Genomic DNA, 23,870 nt, shown 5'->3' with positions numbered 1-23,870 from the left:
AGGGAGAGAGAGGGGACAGACAGAGAAAAGAGAGGGAAAGAGAAAGAGGGAAACAAAAAGAAAAATGAGTGAACAGAGACAAAGGGACAGAAAAAGAGAGATGGGGGGACAGAAAGAGAAAGAGAAAGAGAAGGGGAGAGAGTAACAGAGAGAGGAGAAGGGGCAGAAAAAAGAGAAGGACAGAAAGAAAGACAGGGACAGAAAGAGAGAGAGAGACAGGGACAGAAAAAGAGAGAGACGGACAGAAAGAGAGAAAGAGACAGGGACAGAAAAAGAGAGAGACAGGGACAGAAAGAGGGAGGAGACATGGACAGGAAGAGGGAGAGAGAGGGACAGAAAGCGACAGAGAGGGGGACAGAAAATGACAGAGAGGGACAGAAAGAGAGAGACAGGGACAGAAAGAGAAAGAGACAGGGACAGACAGAGAGAGAGACAGAGAGAGAGGGGGACAGAAAGAGAGAGAGACAGGGACAGAAAGAGAGATCGACAGAGAGAAAGAGGAAGAGAAAGAGAGAAAGAGGGAGACAGAGAGAGAGAGAGAGAGAGAGACTGCGGCATGTAAACAGCGGTGCACATGTAGGCAGGGACAAAGGCATGCAGAGCTGAAGTTTGGTCAGCTGTCAGGTGGAGTTATTGTCCTCTCAGTGACCAACAACACCAGCTTTTAATAGAGCAGAATGTGTGGACAGGTTTACGAACATAAACTAAACAGACAGTTGTTTACCATCTCCCACGTCCAAGATCAGGCGCAAGAAAAATTTGAGTCCTTGCTCCATGTTACTCGCTGTTCATTATCATTAATGTTTTGCGTTTTTAGGCTTCATTTGACAGGATAGTTTAGAGTAAAATGGGGGTGAAGAGCGGGAAGGACATTCAGATAATTGTCAGAGCTATGAATTGATCTTATAATGATCTAAGATTTCTAAACTTTCCATCCACAGTTAACAAAAAGAGCAAATCAAGTCTGTAAAAATATGAACTAAAGATGGAAACACATATAGCTACTGCAAAATAAACTACCCAAGAACACGAATAAAGTAACCCTGTACAAAATATAACAGAACTTTTAGAGTAAACATACCAGCAGCCTCTAAAAATTGTACATACCACTGATTGGGCAGCTTCAGCCAAACAGTGCAAACACAGGAGTTCTGTTCAGTACAAACTTGTGCATCTTTAGCTGTGGTATGGGCTATGGAAAGTTCAGTATTACATAAATATACATTGCCTTACCACATGTTAAAAAGTTACTGCTAGAAAGTCATCTGCATGTACCCAGACCGCCCTAAAGGGTCCGCCGCAATTGTCTGACAAAATACCAGAAGTTGAATCGTTTAAAAGTTTTTCTGTCAGATATAGTGACACGCTATGTATTCTGCATCTGACATTCACATCAAATTCCTCTTGTGGGTGGATAATATTATTTTCCCGGTCAAAATAAAAAGGACAAAGCAAAGATTTGACTTGACATCGTCTCAACCATTTGAAACCTAACACCCGTCATATTTTAGTTTTCCAAAAATAATAGCACCGTGTCAGCTAATTCAAACATACTTGATTATGACGACGCACAGGGCTGGCGGTCTTTGATGCGGCATGTGTCACGGATTATCTTCCATGTAGCGTATTCTTTTAATTAGACGCTCTGCTGCTAGGCTAATGCACAGACGAGTGAAGGGACCCAGGGCATATCAGATTATACAAGAAATTCAGATGACGGACAGCTAATTTTTGTGTTTTGGTACCGTTCGTTTTGAGATTTCATTTAAAATTTGAATATACTTAATATTCTGTAGCCACAACTGCCCTGGGACAGTCTGGCCTCTCTGAGCAACAACAAACACACATCACGTATATAATTATGCAAGGTGGTGTGTCTCGCCCAGTGACACAAAAACAGTTTGAGCTGGGATCTAACCATCAACGTGGTACAAAAAAACTACCCTTCCATCAATGTTGCCCCAGAAAACCTGTTAAGATCCAAAGAAAATTGAATCCGAAGAGACCCAGAGCTGCTTTTCTTGAATGAGACAATGAATGGTAAAGTTTAGGCTTATTTCTGCTATTCAAAAGACAATTATATTTATTGTAGGCTGACAGAAATAGAACAACAGTCTAACTTGCAATTATCCAATTAAAAACAAAAAAAAAACACCACCACTTATCATACAACAGTTTCAGATTTCTTCCTCCATCTTGAACTAGATTGGCTCTAGATCTCTGCATTTAAAAACACCCAAGCTGATCACTGACGATTAGAAATGACTGAATCCCAATCTCAATTAAAAGTTGATTAATTGCAGTCCTTCCCATGGCTCCTTGAATTTACAATGCATGTCATGGACCAGACAGCGTTCTCATTAGGTGGCCTCATGTCTCTGCACCTCTCAGACATTCAACAGTAGGAAACATTCAAATCAAATGCTAATGCAGCGGCAAGCTTCTTCTGGAGCACATTAAAAGGCACTCTCTGACTTTCTCGCGGGTCAAAATCATTTCCGATGTCTACAAACCAGCAAGACAGGATTTGATATTCCAATGAAGCAAGTGGGAGACAGGAAATAACAGGCAGGATATGCACTATGCGAGAAAGAAAAGAGAGAAGCTTGGGTTTATGTTTCATGTTTTGATAAAGGTCAAAATCTCAGACGGATGGGACAATAGTTCGCCAGGTATTTTTATTTGAAGAGCCCAGAAAATCTACAAATGTTGAGCATGACATTTTGGATTCATAAACTCACTAGTTGTCTTGGCCTGTTGTGACTGTATAACATGACCTTTTTGACCAGTTACAGGCGCCATTTTGAGGACTTTTTGACTGTTTAAAAAGAACGTTTAAGTGTTTTGAGTATTAAATTGTCATGGCTGAAAAAGTTAACAGAAAATAACTAATGAAATAGCTTTCATTTGAGTAGATCCAATCATTACAGAGATACTGGTGCACTGTGTAACTGCTTGTCTCCATGGAGATGTTATTACTTTGATGGCAGTGTTCCACAATATGACGTTTCCAAGTGGCATCACCAGACAAGTAGCCTGGTGATGCCACTTGGACAGCAGTTAAAAGCTGTGGAGAGGTGAGCCTGGGAATTGTAACACAATAAAAAAAAATGTGCATGAAAAACACCTGTATTTGAATAAATGCAAAATAGATGGTTTCATGAAAAACTGCATAGTAAACCTTTAAATGATCCTGATTACTGATTTCTTGAGACAGCAGATATTACAAGACCTGTCACGATAACAAGTTTTAAAGTGTGAAACCAAAGCATAAAGCAGAATTATCCCCCAAAAAATTATTCTAAATGTACAAAATTGCTAAAATTGCATCTATAATGAGTCACAGAAGTTAATTATTCAAACCTCGACAGCTTAAATCTCATTGTAGTACCTAAAAATAACAAAAATGTCCCACTACTACAAAGAAAAAGTACCCATGACAAATACTGATCAGCAAAAAATCTGTTATTTATTGAGTAATTGAGTGATAAGTTGATATACTATTTATTTTGACAGGCCTAGATATTAACATAAAAACCTCTTACTTAATTCTTACTTTCCATTTGAAACTATTAGCTTATCACATAATTGGAAACTATTGTAGCAGAAATGGAAAGCAGAATTATTACCAAACAACCATTCTGTCCATTTTCATATTCCCTGCAGGCCACATAACAAGCCCTGAGGAGCTGCTTCCACGCTCGGGAGATCAACAGGCAAGTCCACCCAGCTACAACTGACAGGCTGTCAACAAACCAACCCCTGCAGCACTACCCATAAGTCATAGCTGCCACTGAACGTCTGTGTGTGTGTGTAAGCAGCCCTCCCAACCCGCTCCGTACCATGTTCCCATAGTCCCTTGGCCTAAGATACATTGACCCTCAGGTAAATAATAGTGTAGCGACAGAACGAGCGAGAGTCCTGATAGATTAGTGTGACAGTAGTTTAAAGACAGGTATAAAAATATGTGTCCGTCAATGCCCCCCCAGTGACATACGGAGGTGGGAATAAGACGGATCGCTCTTGTCCGCTTTGGAAATCAATGTGTAAAGATCTTGGGCGATGTGGACTAATTGACCCATCAGGAAGAATTGGATTCGGTGGACATGACAAACACATGCTCATCGATAGCAACACAACCAAATTATCATGGGAAGATTCTAGCAGAGATTACAATGCTCGAATATAGATGTGTTTAAAGTAAGATTTTGATGTTAAATTACATAAACATGACCTAACTGTCCCCGGGTAGGAGGTAGACAAATCAAATATTGCTTTTACTGTTAACTGTTACGCTGTTTTAACATTGATTGCAAAAACGTTGGACATAATTCAGGTGTTTATGTTAGAATGTGGCGTTTTGGTTTTCAAAATGATTATCAAAAAAGCAGAATAATCCTCAGATGAGTGTTTTAGGGTTGCCAGCAGGGGCGGCACCAGTGGGGGCTTGAGGGGGCATTAGTCTCACCTAAAATGGTCAATGCACCTCCATAGCTTGAGTAAGAATGAGATGCTAATAAATGCCAGTTTAAATGCTGAAATCCAGTTGGGTAAGACCTTAAAAGACCCTCTCTGATGTGAATCTTCGCTACCCAAACTCCAGCACATCAAATTCTGTGAGCACATACGGTTGTGTTTGATAAATCATGATACTTGATTTCATACTGTATTGCTACTGCATATTAGTGTATTGATAAATTGCTATGAATATTTTGAAATTATATATTGCAAGACCAAGTTGGCAGCGTATTTTGATGCTCATTCGGGAGAAAATACAACTTGTTTTGCAGTCAAGTTGAGGAATTGTTCACTGCTCATTCATTGGGAGTTTATTGGTACAAGTTGAGCTATTGTTTATTCTAGTTTCAAATCATGTGGTACCATGTGATTTCAACCCAACTGAGCACTAGTTAGTCAACAATTTATCATCAATTTAAGTTTTTGTGTAGTACTATTTGGCTTTAAAATTATACTACAGAAAATGAAGTGTACAATGTCAGAAATGCAGCAAGAACTTACATTTGCAAATACTTTAATATAGCAAAATACGTCCCCCCCTTCCCGTGCCTTGTCAATTATAATTTAGGTCAAATAAGCGTGAACATGCAGAAAGTCAGGAGTGCTGAGCATACACAGAAATGCCTATTTGATTATTTCACTGGAGTCTGGCCAAAGCAGCCACAAACCGCTTACTGTTTATTTTTGAACTGTTTTCATTTGTGCACTGGAAGCACATTTCTGCGTGAGGGCAAATATTGTGTCAGGTGTTTAAGTCAAGGACCACGTCCTGTTGATTTGTGCTCATGAACTCGCAAATGAAAATGAAGAGTACTAAACTATCTAAAATCATCAGCGCCCACTTCAGCTTTCAAAGCACCAGCAGATTCGGTCCCAGCGCCCTCTGCTGGCTTTTAAAAGTTCAGGAAAGATAAAATTTTGTCCTGATGATTTAATTATTATGTAATGATTGATTATCTTCAACTGAGAATGTAGTTACAACAGAAGTTTTGGTAGTAATCCAATCTAGTATCTATCATTTTGACAATCCTAGTTATACTATTTGAAATATTTGTGCTTACGATTAAAGATACAGTATGTAACTCTCTGGAGGTGGCACGTCACCTGCATGATTCCATGGAAACAGAAAGTTAAAATCTTACTTCAGGACATTCTCCATGCAGCTAGATACATTAAATGCCACACTACAGAAGAATACACAAATAAAAATACAATTAAAATCAAATAAACACAACTAAAATGAAAAAAAAACAACAACTATGCTTTTTTAAGTCTATTTTTTAGCTAAAAAGGGTACATACTGTGGTTTTAAGTATCCAAAGTAATTTTAAAAGCCTAATAAATGATCACCTTCCTTAACCAATGTGTATTATGTATTAAAAAACAAAACTATGCCCAGTAACTACTAGTATAATTTGCAGTTTTAAAAATACTTTAAGAGACGCCTATCCACTTTCAACAGCTGGCAGTCAAGATGAATTGCTATTTAGTGCGATAGATGAGTATGGATGAAACACTCATGTGAAGCACAGCGTAATCAATGGCGCTCGGAGCAAGTGATTCCTGTTATCGAACTAAGGCCTTCTGGTACAATCAAAGAGCCAGTGCCCGAAGTGGCAAGGGCCCGCCTCCAACGCAAGTCAATGAAATCAAATCTAACATAGATACACTCTCACAGCAGCGTTCAAAAGAGGCTGATTGAATCCTGTCTGCAGAGCGGCTGTTGTGTTTGCACATGGTAACAGATATAATGACAGGGCGGCACAGAAGAGGCCCGTAAAGCTTTTTTAAAACTACAAAGGGCCACGTGAGGGTTGTTGTTGTGGTGAGTACGGTGTTTTTCTGACATCACCTTTGACCTTTTGCATGAAAGGGTTGTGGTAATGAACAGGCACCTGGTACATCCCAAATTGGAGCTTTAACTAGCATTTTGATCATTATGAGCCAGGTGCACTAAAATACATACAAAGCAGAAAAACAGACTAAACGCCCTCATCAAAAGTTGTGTTTTGTTTCATTCACACAGCATGGCTTAAAAGATCCCGAGGGTCAGTTTTACGTAATATAGAACCTTTAAGAGACAATGAACACGCCTAAGATTGGTAGCAATATAAAAAGACACAATGAGCATTATTACAAAAACAAGCGTAGCAATAATCGGTATCTTCTAAACCACATCCTTAGGTCAAAACTGAACCAGGGGGACCTTCCTTTACACTTTTGGGGCCTTGGATTTCGTGCTCTGGTTATTGTTCTTTGATTTTTGCAGCAGGGCCAAGGTGTCTCGCTTCTCAATCTGTCTCAACTGTTTCTTCTTCATTCTCTTTATTTTGGTTGTTTTGGTTGTAATCCTGCATTATTGTGCTCCCTACAGCTCCGTAGCTCAAAATGCTCTATTCCACCTTGTGATATCATGTAGTATTAGTTTTCAAGTTAACAGCTACCTTTTACGTTTAGCTCAGTAGCGATTCCAGGCTGAAATTATCCAAATGATTTTAGTGAAGGTGTATGGAGTTGAAAAACACAGTGGCGCACTTCCTGTATTATGACATCACAAGGTGGAACAGAGTATTTTGAGAGAAAAATTAAGCCTAAATATGTAGGATTTGCGTGTTAAAAATGTGTAAATGAAACAAAACACAACTCCAGGACAGTTTGTGATAAGGAAACAACATAACAGATCAGAAAATAGCGTAATATATGCTGCTTAACAAGTTAGCACAAGTTTGTTTAAAAGTTACTTGGCAAAGAAAGCTGGTTTTTCATTTACTAAAAGAAACATTGAAGAGTGAGAAACTAACAAAATACATCTTCAAATTGGGACACCTCTAATAAAAAAGGCAATTTTCAAGCAAATGTTAATGATATGTGAAATAAGAGTTTCTGGCTCTATTCCCCCGAAGCAGCCCATGTGTAAAGATTAAGGCCGGCAGTGGAAACTTAAACTTGTAGAGAGAGAATTTAGTTAAAAAGAAAACATATTACAGAGGACGATCAAACCTTTTATTCTACTTTAAGAAAAAATACTATTAGCAACTTTTTCAATTATATAAGCCAAATAGAAATCCCCCAGTATCCAATATAAGCCCATATACACTAACTTGAAAAGACGCCTCTTTAAATAGCAAATATCAATTACCCTTCACCAAACTGCCTTGACCTATACAGTAACTCTCATAAAGACCCATGAGTAAAGCGATATAAATCCCAGCCCTTGTTACCTCCACCCTATTGTTAGACCTGCCAAGGCTGTGAGTGCGTCCTGTCCGGGCCACTTGAAAGATTTGCTGTCTGATCTTCTAAGTGAGATCCCCTTTTTCCCTGGATTGTCCTCCTCCTCAGCTGTAATTAAGCAGAGGTGATGCAGTGGCCCTGACCTTTGCTAATTGCTCTCCAACCTGGGGCCTGCTCTACCAATTACCCACAGCGGGAGCTCGGAGTCTGGGATAAAAGAAGGAAAATTAAACAGGATCACATAGGGGACCTGCCACCGCTGATTGGCTTACACATGTCTGTACAACCTTTGGAAAGTGTAAAAAGGATAAGGAGAGAAATGGTGTAGGAAAACAGTTTTCTCAATTTAAGGATGCAAAATTAATGAAAATTGCTGGGTTTTAGACGACATTACAACATTCCATAAGCAAACAGCTAAAATGAATGTTGTTACCATGCAGTTTTTTGTAATACAGCAAGTTCTTGGGTCAAATCACTGCTAGAAATGATCACTTTCAGTATTTGTGTATTTACATTTTGGATATTTCATGGCAAAGTACAATGTAATCAATGGGGAAATCTAGCTCGTTGCCCCTCATCTGGGAGTACGACAATTACTTTCTAGATTCTGAAACCACCGATATCACGATATTTTTACATCAAGGAACCACTCACCCATTCACACACACATTCATACAACAGCGCACACCAACACTGGGAGCGAGGAAGGTTAAGTGTCTTGCCCAAAGTTTCCAAATGTTTTCAATATAAAGAGCCAAGTGTTTGGGTCTAAAATGTAGAATTTTGAGTGAGCAGAATGAAAATGAAAAATCCTTTGTTAGATGGTAGTTCCCAGCTTTCCCAGCTCTCAACTGGGTGTATAATAGTACTATTCTGTGGCTAAACTAGAGCCACACCAGGTCTAAAACTGGACTACATGGTTGCAGTAGTTCTTACCAATAAATTACCCACAATACCAACGTGGATAAACTAACTCAAAACTAAGCAAATGTCAGAACTGTCTTGCAAAACACAGCTGCAGAAACACTGTTAGACCATAAACAATATAATACTTTTTAAAAAATGTTATCATTTTATATGCATGCTTCTTGTTCTGTAAAATAGCTTAAATTACTGAGTACAGATTGTGATTTACTAATACATTCGCCTTGACTTCCTAAACACTTCATTTAAAACTTTACTATTATCGTTGCTCTAATTAATGCACTTAAAGATCCAACGAGGTAAAGCAGTAGTTCTACCATGAGCCGTTATATAAAGTTACAACATATTCTGCAATCGAAGCCTGTAATCTAATCTAAAAAATCACTACTACAGTAAACATAATTGAAAGAGCTTAGTGGGAAATAATCTCCACTTTGTGTACATGACTCCACACGTACAGTATTGTTTTCCCCAGAGGCTGCAACCCGAGAGTATGGAAGCACGATAGGGTCAAACAGCTGACTCAGCCACCTGAAAGCCAAATGTCCTGGCTCTGCTTTTTCCCCTGTACTGCTCCACCCTCATCCCAAACAACACACATTTCTCCACAGTTTGCAGAGTAAGGCTGAAAGATTAATCGGAACTGAATTGACATCGGAATTTGAATGGACGCAGTTAAAGATTTTTTGCAATTTTTCAAGTAACATAATTGCTTCCAAAGTTAACAAAATACCTTGTCTTATTTGTACAGATCTAAACTTGAGGGTTAGCGGTTTTTATACAGAATATGTTTTGAAATGTGATTCTTGACATTCGTAAACGAGTCGGCTCTTTTGAATGATTCCTTAACGTGAATGGTTGAACTGGATCTAATTTTATAAAAGAACTGAATCTTTTTCTTTCAATTTTTGCCTCTGTGCACTGATTAACGCTGAACCAACACAAGAATCAGCACATTTCATTTTTTAATTATTGTTATTGTAGTGCATATTGTGTAGATTATGCATTATTTGAAAGGGTAAACACAATCCCGCTCTCAGTTTGAACCATTTTAAACACATCTGAGTGTTGGTCACTTCTCTCTGTGATCAGTTTGTTGTGAAAATTTGTTCTCACTTGGCTTCTGTCATATAAACAAAAAAAAAGGCCAGTCTTTTCAAAAAACTGTTTGAAATGAGCGCATCCAAAAGACTTGGATCCCCTGAAAGAGCTCAAAGTCCCATCACTAGATTCTTGTATTAGTTTGTCCGTTCACACTTCGGTCTGTTTTGTCAATTCTCCTAAAATTGTGAACTTTGAACAGAATTATTAAAACATAAATCACAATACTTGTCAGAAAAATCTGAATTAAATATTTTCCCTAAATCGTTCAGCGCTATTGCAAAGCTCAGAAAGGGACAAAATATTCAAGCCACAAAGGCATTTTCAGATTCAGAGTCAAATCCGTTCTCAATCTGGAGGATAATGAAAAAAGCCAGTGGAAATGTGGTTTGGTTTAGGACTATTGCACATGGCGTACGCATAAGTTATGGAAACAAGAAAGAAATAGTCGCTATGACAAGGACAATTTTATAAAGTGCTCTAAAAGGACTGACAAACTTCAAAGTAGTAAAACTTGGGACAGAGGATGTGGGCGAATAATAGACAGGAAATGTGAAGGTGGAACTGGCTGCAAATTTGACTTTTTTCCACTTCACGTTAAAATCATTTGACACGTAAAGATACTTCTAATCTGACCAATGTTGTCGCTGTGTCCTTGGGCAAGACACTTAACCCACGTTCCCCCCAGTGTCTGCGTAAAGAATAAATCCATCTATGTCCACGATTGTAGGCCAAGTTACAGTTTGGCTCTGTGGAAAGGCGGCCTAGCTCACTGTAAGAATGCATGTTTTTCAAGGCAGGTTTTAGCAATGAAAACAGTTTGAATGATTGTAAGTTTAATGCTATACTGTGGAATATTCCAGGAAAAGCAGACAGCAGACCATCTACCAGAAAAGCTGCATAGGGATTTTGTCTATAACTTTTATCAAAATTCACGTTAGGTGCTCAATCTTTCTCGTTACGCTGATAAGTAAGCAAGATCCATTATTTTTAAGAGCCAAAAAAATCCATAACCAAAGCAAGCAAGCAAAAAACTGTACTTCAATCGCTCTAGTTCACGTCTTCATAGCGTGGGAAACTGCTGAAGCATCCATCTTTATAAACCATCAAGGCAGCAGCAGCAAAGAGTTGGCTGCAGAAGGCTGTGCTGTCTCATATTACTTCCTCAATTTCCTTCTGCCTACAACAAATTACATCTAACCTTTAGTGCGCAGCCCCCACAGGCAACCCGCAGAAGTGAACCGAAGAGCAAGACAACACCAGTGCACACGCTAACAGTAGCATTTTAGCACCTTCTCTATTTGTTCTGCATCATTACGCCAAGCTGTGCAACCACAAGCTGAGCCTAAAAGCAACGGATGTGAGATGGAAGTAATATTTTTAGATGTACCCAATTAAAAAAACCCACACAAACTGTACAATAATGGAGTTTTATTTCAGCTTTACACTAGAATATTCAACTATTTTTTAAGTGCACATGACATGGCTTGATAATTATTACTCAACATTTACCACAGCGCAGCTATTATCCTAACAAATTGAGTAAATTTTAACACATGTCAAGTGGCACTTTGTGAAAAAGTTGAAAATTACAGGAAGTAGAGCTGGATTATATATTTATCCATTCATATTTACACATTTTTACTCATCTATTGTGTAAAATAGACACATTTTGCTCTTACTTACATTACGGTTGCTAGGAAACAGTTCTACGCAAGTCATTCCTTTGTCCAACGGGAACTTAAACTATAATTTAAACATCACCATAATTGTCAAACTAGGAAAAACAAGGCATTGTGATTATGTTAACTACGTTTTAGTAAAATTGGTAGTTCAGCCTGCTGCACTATTTTAAAGTACAAATACTCTTCAGACATTTCAAACGTACCTGTTACCAGTTCTCGCACTTCCGCGTCCACAGTTTTCCTCAGTAGCCGTAGCAGAGCCGGAATCCCGCCCGCGTTCCTCACAGCGACTTTGTTCTCATCCATAACTTTGCCGTAAACCAGATTCCGTAAAGCTCCGCACGCGTTCCTCTGCACCTCGAGAACTTTGTGATCCAACAGGTCCACCAAATGTTTGATTCCACCGAGTCGACACACCTGAGAGATGAGCAAAGCAGAGGATTAGATTATAAACACTTCAAAGGTGAATATTGTAAGGCTATGCAAATTTATAATGCATTAGAGGTCTTTAGAATGTGGATATCAGAAGAAAAACGCTATTGGTGTCATAACAGAATGTAGACTGCAAAGACCCTTTTAAAGCTATTTAAGATAATGAGATCTATTTTATCAGGCATACGCAGGAAGTGAAAATGTGAGTAAGTGGCTGAAAAATCCGCTATACTGCAAAGGTACAAAAAGCAAATGCGTTTGTTTTTTCCAACATGCAAAGATATTCAACAAAAAGTTACTCATATGCAAATTTAAGGATTTTACTACAGCCTAAATTTTCGCCCATTTCGTTACGGGTGGGACAAGGTTTCCATGTCCCAAAGCCCTAAACTCAACCAAATGAACTGTCCCTAAACCTAATCCTACTCCTAACATAGTGAAATAATAAAAAGGTAATAAAAAAGTAACATTTGCTTAAAAAAATAATGTGGAAAGCTCCGTCCCCGTAACAAAATACCAGTAACATTTAGAGACTCCCTCAAACCAAACAATAAAAGACAAACATTACAGACACTGCAACTGCAACACAACTGAAAAAAACATCATCACACAATGGAAAAAAAATTCTACATTGTATTATATGAAATTCCAACTACTGATTTTGTCATTACTCAGACTGTCAAACTTTTTTAATTAGTCCAAACCTTTTCAAGTGAAACGAGTGAATGCTTTTTACTCTAGGTCCCCACAATATAATTTGATTTCAGCGCTTGGCTCTTTCTTCCAGGTTTGTGATCGATTCAAATATTATTGACTTAATTAGAAGCGTAGAGTGGTCTGATTTTGTCACAAACTGCTGCTTTTACAATATACTGTATTGACGAGAAACAAAACGAAAGTGTGGTGCCTTACCTTTAATACTATAGGTTGAAAATGGGGTAGCATTAATAGGTAGAATTGCATTATCTGCACTGGTTTTATGGTCAGAGATGCTTAATTAACTGCAAACCATGAGACAGGGACGTGTTTTAGTTTGACCTGTTAGCCCCGCACGCTCCTGTCTACTGCTTTGATATTGCACTAAGTAAAATAGCAACAACGTGGCTGATTGGATGAAAATTGGTGACCCTGCCAGTAGTTTCCTATGAGTTAGTCCCCATTAAAATACATAGACTATATATTACAGTCTCAGTTTTGTTCTTGTTTAGCTGCTTTTACCATACAATGCATAATGTAAAAGAGCATTTATCTTTGACTAGAATAAATTCAAATCAGGTATAGGCCCTTGAAATAAAATTAACTGTTTAACCAAGTTTATCAACAGCTAAATCCTCTCTTGAATATACAGATTATCCAAAAACAAACAGCCATCGCCTAAATACATTACCTCCGTCTTGACCCTGTTGTCCCCGTAGCACAGGTGCTGCAGGTAGGCTGCAGCGTTGGCCTGTACAGAGGGGAAGTGGTGCTGGAGCATGTGTATCACCTCCGTCAGCTCTGGGTCTCTCCATGCAAACTCCCTAAAACACACCGGAAACACAGGGGAAACTTAAATTATTGCTTTGTTTAAATCAATATTTCAATTTTTGGTTTATTTTATTTTATTAATTGTTTTTCCGTATTTATTTTACATTTTTTGTTGCATTTTGGACTAGTAAAATCAAATTGAGCCTTTACACAGTTTCTCTGTCTCTGTGCAGCACTTTGGAAACATATAAAATGTGCTATACAAATACAGTGGATTTGGATTGGGATTTTTCAGACCCCAGGGCAAACACGATAAGTCCAGGAAATGACACTGCCATCCGTTCATATGTAATCCAATCCGTTTTATACACACATAGATTATGCTTTATGTATTCTGCACTCTAAACTCATATGGCGGAGAAGAGGTGGAGCGGCTGCTGTATTTTACTTGAGACATTATTGCTAAAAAGTTGTCAAAACAAGTCTAAAAGCAGTACAGTGTGTGTCATGGTGCCAACATTGTTAAATAAAAATCAGACGTAGCTGGCAAGACTACAAGCCGCTCCATGAAAAACTATTAAGAATACAAAGGTGAAGCATGGTAAATCTTGTTCAAGCTTCAGAGTGTTAAGAAAAATGAAATACAAAACATCTGCTGTCACTTAGACCTGTCACGATAACACGTTTTAAAGTACGATATATTGTTGAAGAAAATATAAACGATAAGACATAGTACTGAATGCCAATATAACGGTGACACGTTAACCCTAAAACATGGACACCCCCCAAAAAAATTTTCAATATCGATATTTAAAACAGCAAGTACAAAACAACAAGGGGTTTCAATCAAAATTATAGAATAGAAATAGCCATAGAAATAGCCATATTTGTTCCCTCTTCTCATATTTATTCACTATTTGGACAGTGCACCTTTTCACCAGTGCATTCACTTTGTAACATATGGGAAGGCCACATAATGATGAATAAATTAGTCGTTAGCCCAAAAACTGAAGAGTCGGTGGTTTAATCTCTCATTGCTGTTGTCAACTTCACCATCTCAGTAGTCCGTATGAGTTTGACTGCAACAGGAAGGGCATCCGGCATAAAAACATGCTATGTCACTGTGCCAAAAGTTTCCAGTTCGCAGCAGTTTATAAAGCAAGAACCAAGCACTGTATTGTATAGGTTTGAATTAAAGGTGCTGGGCCTGATTTAAAGTGTCTTAAAAACATAAAAACTAGTTCATTTTAAAGTGTTTGCAGTGGTCCACAATTATTCCTCACCTACTTTATATTCATTCTGAGCATCTTAAATGAGGTTATAAGCGCTTTTTTCAACTTTGACGGTACAGCAACAACAACAACTAGTATGCTAAGGGTGTACTTTCTGATTAACGGGCAATTAAATGCTTTCTAACTAAATTGCAGCTGACTTATTTTGAACTCAAGAGCTGCTTATACAACATATCTGTACTGGTACAAAGGATACAGGACCTTTAAATACTGAGTAATATTTTCAGCCCATTAAAAACACACACTCCCAGAGGGGCTTACTTGTACATGCCCTAGACAACTATTCAATCCAAAAATGCAAAACTAGTTCGGCTTCACGCACAGTCCAATAAATCACTTTTGCACATAGTTGGGTCAGGTCAGTCCACGTGTTGTACTGACAGGGAGTGATTTCACTACAACAACATACATGTACGCAAACAAAGCTCCAATGTGCGTGCTCAGGCCTTTACTGTGGAGGTCACCAACCCCCCGCTGCCAGCACAGGTCGGGGGAACGGGGCGGACGCCGCGGTCTGTGAGGGGCCTTTGTAAAGAAGTCAGCCATATCTGAAGCAGCTTAATGGTCAGAACTGTGGGCTACAACACTGAGGGGCTCTGTGTTTGAATAGTAAGAGGAGACTGGTGTTGACCCAGCAGAACAGGGACGCCTTGCAAGCACAGCGGTTCCCTTTAAATGAGAGGGTGAGGTGAAGATAAGCTATGCTAGTGGTTAACATGGCGAGTTTGTCTTCATGTTAGCACCCCTATTCACACATCAACCAGTTTTATAAATAACAGCTCCTTATATAGTTAACACATTCTTAAATATACACTGCAATTGAGTTTAGGATTAGTAAGCCTGACTGAAGGATTATATTCATTAAAAGCAGCAAGAATTAATTTAAATTAGTTTGTTTAATATTTGTATTGATGTGTGAACAAGTATTACAGTATTTAAAACAACAAATGCATACACACCTTTTTCATTTTTATATAACAAGAACTAAAATTTAAAAAGTACCGGTAAATAAACAAATCATATAAAATAATGACAAAAATAATAAAAAAAAAATACATTAAATAGTCACACAAATCTTGACTGTAAATAAATGAGAAGAGCAATTATTATATTTTTTTTACAGTAGGGATGCAGATATTACATAACAAATGGCCACCAGATCAAGTTACAGGTCAGATCAGTGGATAGGCGAGCAATAAGAATGCATGCAAGGTTATTTGGAGCTGGTAATTAATTAAATGTAAGATCGAGATGCTTAATGCCATACTGTGGAGCATTACAGGCAAAGCAACAACTTCTCCACGGGAACAAGTAGCTAGCAAACTCTTGGAAAAGTTACATAGGGCACCTTTAATCAGTGTACTAAAACAACTGTCATTATTTCCATCAAATATGTTTCCATGTTGTATTTACATAAAGCACTCACAATGTTAAAGAATATAGAAAAGAACTTTGCTAAGAAGAATTTCAAAATATATAATCATATTCTGCTTTTTGTTGCAGAACTGGAATTTGTCAAGTTGATCACAGCATGAAAATAAAACCGTGCCACATTTAACCCTTGTGTGTTCCTCCAAGTAGAGTTACGCTGAAGTTCCTCTGGGCTTAATCTCACCCCAAAAAGTATGTTATGGCTGAGTTATAAGAGAAACCTCTTATAACTCAGCCATAAAATAACATACTTTTTTCATACTTATTTTCAGTCTGACTTAAGTACTGATACCAAATGTAATTATTTTTTTTATATTTTGGCTAATAGGCTGTATTTTAGTAAAAAATTGTGCATTTTTGGACCTCAAAATCTGCAACTCTTAATTTCCATCACTGTACTGTTTGTCAAGTCCATTGGTGGACTAAGTTGAGCTGAGTTATAAGAGAAACTTTTTTTTTCAGACAATTCTTACTTTATAATCATCTTTTTTTTTTTTTTTTTCATTTTTGACAGAAATCATCAAAATGAATGAATGTCATTTCTTAATCAAATGGGTTGAAAATTCGACCACTTCATTTCAGAGTTCTGCTGTGACAGAGTTGCTTTTGGGGTCATAAAGTACCCCAGCACAACACAAGGGTTAAGACTTGGAAAATAGTAAAAAAAGACCAAAAATCTTACCTTGGATCTTTCTGAATACTGTCTATAGAAGGTGACCGCGTAGCATCATCGTCCATGATAACCTGCCGTGCGTAGCTTGGATCCAGGGGCCGGTACTGAGACTGCGTTCTGTATGGGTCCGCGTACGTTGGCGAGCTGTTGAGCGTGTAGTTACTTCTTTGGTAGGTCATAGCACTGCGTTGGCTGGATGTCCTCTGCAAGCTGCCCACACCTAGAGTTCAAAACGACAAGCGACAAAAACATGCTAAAATCACAACACGGACTATAAGAAGAATTCTAGGTTGGTGGGAGATTAGCAAACCTTGCGCTTAGCCTCGGCACGTCGGCTGCTTACAACTTTTAAAAGGCACAGACTGGAGTGGAAATACAAACAATCTGCCACGCTCAGCAACTTTTTAAATCTGGCTCCAATTAATGATAAAACGCAGCTCCCATGGTTCCCCGAAAGCAAAGTTCCTCTTCTTTTAAAGTTGTTGGCTAGCCGATTTGTTTTGGTTTTTTAACAAGCCCAAAAGATATCCCGCTGCTTTCCAAATAGGACAGAAGGGAGCCAACCTGGTCTGCAAATCTTCGGTCTATTCCTGGGTTTATCTGGCCACACGCATTGGTGCATCATGATAAGAAATGCAAGCAAGTTAGGTCATCATCCCAGGCACGATTTTGTATCCGTGTTGACAGTATCCTTGTCCATGTGTTTTTCCGTTTCCTATGGCTCGGAGTAGTATTATGGCCTAGTTTTCCACGCACAATAGATTAGCGGCGAACATCAACAGGCAAGCTAGAAGTAACATGTGATGAGAAGCAGCGTGACTGTTTGATCCCTATCAGGCAACCAACCGGACGAAAGCATGTGTGTGTGTGTACAATCCGGCTCCCTCCCACTCCCTTCCTCCCCTCCCACCCAACCACCAGCCAGGAACCAAGACGTCAACTGGCGGGCGTACTCCAAAAACACAATTTCTCACATGAATGCACTTGCATGTTGTTGGACAGAGCCGGAATGTGTTGCGGTGTCGTGCGGTTAAGATAGCGGAGGTTATATAAAAGTATAGGGATTAGCGTCAATAGAGATAAATATAGGCTTTAACAATAACTGCATGTTTTAATAATTGATTATCTTAAAAGTTGCACTATGCGGCTTTTCTCATGTGGAGGTTCGGCACCAGATTGTCTCCATGGGGATGTTATTGCTTTGGCTGGACTCAGTGTTAAATAATTCATTATTAATTAAACAACAGGTGTTTATGTTGCTGAAAAATACTTTAAAATACTTGAGCAAAGCCGCCTCTACACAGATCTAACCTGTATCAGCTGCCTGTCTCAATGAAGATAGATCTAGGTCTAATGCCAGATTGTGGAACATTCCAGTCAAAGCATTTACATCTCATTGGGGACAGGTAAGTGACGGATCCTCCATTAGAAAAGTTACAAAGTGCACCTTTAAAGTCATCATTGTAATGTTGTTAATAACGTGACCCATTTTATTTGATGGAAATAATTTAATACATTGGTTCTATAAAAGCTGTAATATTCCAGTTAGAAATCAGCCAATCTCAGCAATTACAGGGCCAGGTTTGTCAAATGTTTTTATGCCAACTTATTTATTGTAATAGATATCAACTATTAATCCTATACACACAGGTGATTATTAACAATTATCAACCTACTGCAGACTCATTGCAATGTGTCACCCTTTCCTGAGTCCATTTTCATGCATTTGGACCAGGTTCAAGACTTGGATTCCACATCAAATCCCCGCACAAAAAGTAAAGTAGTACAACTTTCCTGGGACAAAAAATTGTGGACAGCCGGCGGCGAAAATAACTCTCTGAAAATTTCATTTCACAAGATAACAAAGAATGCTTTGGGATCAAATTGGATTTTTCTAATGAGGTATCTCTCACAAAAGCTCCGTATCGAACCTCGCCCCAAACTCCTCTCCCCTTCAGCTCCGCCTGGCCGTATGCGTGTCCTCAATATAACTGGCATTATTTCTGTGAGGCGTCAATAGCGTTTATTACAAGAGTTATCGGTCTAAACTGATCTCCGATGTTGCCAGGGAGCGGGTGAGAAACTGCGTGTTGCAAACTAATGGAGCGTATCAAATGTGATGCCAGAGGAGGAGGAGAAGGAGGAGGAGGAGAACGGTCAGGAGACGGACAGACTCTGGAGTAGGGCTGAACAATTTGTGGAAAATATCAAATTGCAATTTTTCTGACAAGCATCGCTATTGCAATAGATTTATGTTTTAATAATAGAATTGTCACGATATCAAAATGTCAAAGTCTATTTCGATACTAAGGAATAGACCTTTTCCTTAAACAACAGAATGTGATTTTCAACATTAAATCCTTATGCCTCCTTTTATATTGTCATGTTTTTTTATATCTGTGTAATCCCTCAGTCGTCCAGGTAGGTTCCATAGTGATCCATGGGCGCATAAGTGGTTTCATGCTTAAGATCATTCTAAACCTTCGGGAAAGATTCATTTCTGTCCCTTGAATGTGACTTAGTATCGATACCTGCTCAAATGAGTATCTAGTTTTTTGTATAGATTTTCTTATTTTCAACACTTTAGACAACCTTATTTACTACTATTATTCTGTTCAAAGTTCAGTATTTGTCAATTCTTCTGGGCACATGTCAAATACGAAGTATGAACTGACAAAGTCATACAAGAATCACATTTCAGAACATGGTTGTACAGATTTAAAGACGGGGTTAGTTGTTTTTATGCAGAATAAGAGGATTATTTTGTTGTTCATAGAGGAAATAATGGCACTTCAAAGATGGCTACCCTTATGATTTGCTAAATGCATCCATTCAATCTGCAATTTCATTTTGATAACGTTTATTAATTCTGCAGCTCTACTCTGGAGGTAGCTAACCAATCTGTCCTCCAGCCCCTGCCCCCCTCCTGTGGATCCCAGTCTGACACACGGGTAATGGACTTCTTTGTGGCAGGGTGACATATCAGTACCTGCCTATTAACTCAGCCTCACCCTTTTCACACTGACAGTAGAGGAGGGGACGACAAGAAACACAGACTGATTGAGGGGAAAAAGGGAGGAAAAACTGAGGAGGACACAATGGAGAGCGCGTTGAAGGGCAGAGGAAAAGAGAGCGAGAGTCCCGAAGGAATACAACACAGCAATGCAGATACAGTGTGTGGACATTTTTAAGAACTTCATAGGTTTGGATGAATAAACGCTCAAATATTACCAGATTTCTGAGGCTTACATTAGTCTGTACATAGTCTTATTACATCAAATATAGGTCCCAACAATGCTATTGATTAATTTGTTCTGGATCCAATACTGGTACCAGTGCATCCCTAGTGCTTAGTAACCACAGACAAATACTTTAGACATGCATGCATATATGTACAAAACATAAAGGTAAAATGCTTTTATACCCGTATTTTACATAGCAATTTTTATCTCAGTTAGGCTCAAGTACATTGTGGTTTTAATACTGCCTCACTGTACCTATATCAGTTCACACTTCACTGTGACTGGTCAAATCTGCCACTCTAGTGCTGGTACACGACTATTTTAGCCCCCGCTACCCTGAGGCAGACTGACAGAATCAAGGCTGCCAATCCGAACAAACGACCACTACCATTCACTTTTGCTCACACCACTTTCATACTAGGACAAAACAGCAAAACTTGGTCAGAGCTGGATTAGATTCAGGTTGGGGGACCACTGCTTTAACCCAACTCACTCAAAGCTTAACAAAGGCTGACCAATAGGAACAGTGAGTGAGGAGAAGCTTGTTGTTTGTGCATAGAGCTACTGCAAATATAAATATGTAAGAAACTACAATTTGTGAGATAACGAGTTGATTCTATACCGTTATATCGTCCCTATGTACACGCCATAAGCGCTAATTAGCTACAGTCATCACTCCCCATTGTTCAATACGCATGGTTTCATCTCACACATAAACACACCGCTTTTTATATTCATTGGTACAAATAGTGATGCATTACACAAAAAAAGACAATTTGTTTACAAAAAGGTCTTGTTTTTTCTAGGGTTCCCGTCCCAAAGCAGGGTTTCCAGTAGAACACTTTATTGGCCTCCCCGGTGCAGCAGAGGAGCACATATCATGATTAGGATATTACAACCTGCAGCAAAGCCTGTTATCTGTCCCCATTCTCCCAAGATGCACTGGGGCCTTTTCACATTTCTAACAATAATATGGTGCGTGCTTTGTCCACATTCCCCTGACAGTCTCTTAGTGATGATGTATTGTGGACGGCAGGCTCACATGCTGCATTCATATTTAATAAACAAAGGGGAATAAGTGTGTGCGTGGAATCGGAATGCGTTGTAGGTGTCGTTTTAAGGCCCTTTTGTGTTCGTTTTGTACCGTGTGATAGTGCTGTCTGTTTTAGTTATTGTCTTATTCTTAGAAGTATGTGGACTGGTGAAGTAATCCTTTTATAGTGAACAATGGAACACAGAAAATGATAAACTACAAAACAAGTAACATGCAGGTGACATGCATGTGTGGCATTGTTCCAAGAAATTAAAGTGGAAAGATAGTTTTGGGAATCACATTTGTATAGAAATTCCCATTAAAGGTGCACAAGTTTTGTCTCCTGCCTGTCCCTATGTAGAGGACATTGCTTTTTCTTGGAACATTCCACAGTTTAGCATTTAACTTAAATCGAGGCGATGCCATCAGGTCAATTTACGGGTTAGATCTGTGGAGAGGCGAACCCAACAGTTATGATGCACATTTTAAGGATTTTTGTGCAATAAAAACGACTGTATTTGAATAAATGCAAGATAGACAAGATAGAAGTGAAATGCCATACTGTGTAACAATTCAGGCAAAGAAAAGTTACATAGTACACCTTTAAATCTATATATATATATATATATATATATATATATATATATATATATATATATATATATATATATATATATACAAATAAAACTCAATCAGTGAAATGTTAACTTCTTCAGAACAACAAATGTATGGAATTATTTTGACAAAGCATGATGAGGACATGTTTTGTGAATGATAAATGCCAAACACCGTATATTTACTTGAATCAAATGAAAAAAGAAACCCCTGTAAGTTTTGATTATAGCACAGACTAGCTGATGCAAACCAGAAACATCAAAACAAAATTATTTACACAAGATTGGAAAATTACATCCATCTGACCAATGTAATTATAGACTCAACTTGAAAAGGAAACCAGTCTACAAAATAGCGGCTTGTCTGTCTCATGTAAAGGGTGTGTTTTGATTGAACTAACCTGACGTACTGCGATACAGGGCCCCTGGCTGTGTGGTACTCCTGTATAACGGCCCCTGGTATGTGCGATCCTCGTATATGGGGGCGATGTGGCGGTCAGGAGACATGGCCGACCGCATGTCCGGCCCCAGCGGGCTGTGCTGACTGGCGTACGAGTTTCGCATACCTAGAGATAATGAGAACTGTGATTAGCATACAGCATCTAAGACATTTTTATACTTTTTCAATAATAAAAACTCATGCTTGACGTTTGTATGATTCTTTTTGCGCCAGCACCGGGTTTCGAGGAAAAAAAATAGATGCACAATAATCTGGCAATATGGGTAAAACGCTATGACCATAGATGCTCATGCTCACGTAACTTTTCTATTGGAAAGTCCATCATCTCCTTGTTCCCATTTTCTTTGCCTGGACTGTTCCACAATATGGCATTAAAAATCTCTAACTACTGTTTATTCGAATACAGAAGCATTACATTGTAGCGTTCAACAACACCTGAATTTTGTACTGCCTGTGTCCATGAAGATTAATGCTATTCTGTGGAACATAAAAGACAAAGCAATAACATCTCCATGGAGAGATCCAGAAAAGTTACACAGTGCATCTATAAGTTTCATAATGGCAGAAATTAAAAGTTGTACAAATGGTCACAAATACAAAGCAACGAATGCACAGCACAAATAAAAAAATTACAATAAGAAATAAGATTTAAAAAGAAAATTGAAATAAGATTTTAAAAAAATGAAATAAGATAAAAAACTGAAATAAGATAGATAGATGGATAGACAGATAGATAGATAGATAGATACATAGATAAATGGATAAATAAAAAAGCCATTCTGAATGTGAATGCTGCTTACTGGCCACTATAACCACAGACAGTGTAGGCAGCATAAGCCCTGTATGTGACTACAGAGGCCATATAAGAAAACATTACAGTGATGTCATACGATGAAGAGAAAATCTATCCCTCACACTTGAAAAATATAGTGAAATAATAAAATAGAACTTCTTACACCAACTATCCAAGTACCATATCTACTGTATCAACATTGCCTGCAGTTTTTAACAACTCTGCTTTTGGAATAGAAATGGTATATAATGGTCAGAGGTGCTTTGAGAAACAGGAAGTAAGCCAGACAGCCAGGCCAGCAACCCCAATTATTTTCCGATTCTAGAAAGAATTAAGCAGGTCCCTGTTGATTTGGGAAGACGTCCAGTAGTGAAATCATTAAAGTTTTTAAGGGGAAAATGTGTGAAAATACAGTTAAAGGTAGTCTGAAATGAATCTATCCTGGAACAAAAACCATGCCATCTTCAAATTTAAACTATGGTGATGTTAAATGGTTGGTGCTTTTCCAACTTCAAGGCACTGAAAGCACTTTGCATCAAGGAACCACACATCCATGCATACCATAGAGTGTATATATAAATGGACATAGCTAACCTGCTAGCTGCCGGATTGTAAATAGGAAGTGATCATGAGCGCACTTCGGCTCCACTGACTCTGGCTCCGATTCACTTTACATTAGAAAACTGTCACCCCTCTCTGTGTAACTGCTGCAGTGAGCCTCGTCATTTGGTCTTAAAATGTTTGTATTAACCAGCTCTACATGGTCCTGATATTTATTTCACAATTGTGTCCATAAATAAGGATATTAACATTAATAAGAGACAAAACATGTGCAGCCTTTCCCCAAGGTCGCTCCCGTCGGCTGCTAACTGCGCTCTGTTCATCTGTGGGAGCTGGAATCGTACCGCCAACGTGAGAGTCGGTGGATCTGTTCGCTCTAACAATGACGTTTTAAGTCGAGAGCGGGATTC

General features: G+C 38.6%; 1 protein-coding gene across 4 annotated transcripts in view; it reads right to left on the bottom strand.

The window, feature by feature from the left end:
• Positions 1-23,870, bottom strand: part of pkp4 (plakophilin 4) — a 106,068-nt gene that overhangs the window by 14,477 nt on the left and 67,721 nt on the right. For all 4 annotated transcript variants that reach the window (XM_033987450.2, XM_033987448.2, XM_033987449.2 and 1 more), the window contains 4 exons: positions 22,048-22,212; positions 16,767-16,977; positions 13,282-13,414; positions 11,666-11,879 (listed from right to left, as the gene is read on the bottom strand). In XM_033987450.2, coding sequence (XP_033843341.1) covers positions 11,666-11,879; positions 13,282-13,414; positions 16,767-16,977; positions 22,048-22,212 — 723 coding nt within the window. The remainder of the gene's footprint in view (positions 1-11,665; positions 11,880-13,281; positions 13,415-16,766; positions 16,978-22,047; positions 22,213-23,870) is intronic.

Source organism: Periophthalmus magnuspinnatus, chromosome 21, assembly GCF_009829125.3.
Source record: "Periophthalmus magnuspinnatus isolate fPerMag1 chromosome 21, fPerMag1.2.pri, whole genome shotgun sequence".
NCBI lineage: Eukaryota > Metazoa > Chordata > Actinopteri > Gobiiformes > Gobiidae > Periophthalmus > Periophthalmus magnuspinnatus.
The sequence above is the reverse complement of the archived record's forward strand: the minus strand, read 5'-3'. Positions and strand labels throughout refer to the sequence as shown.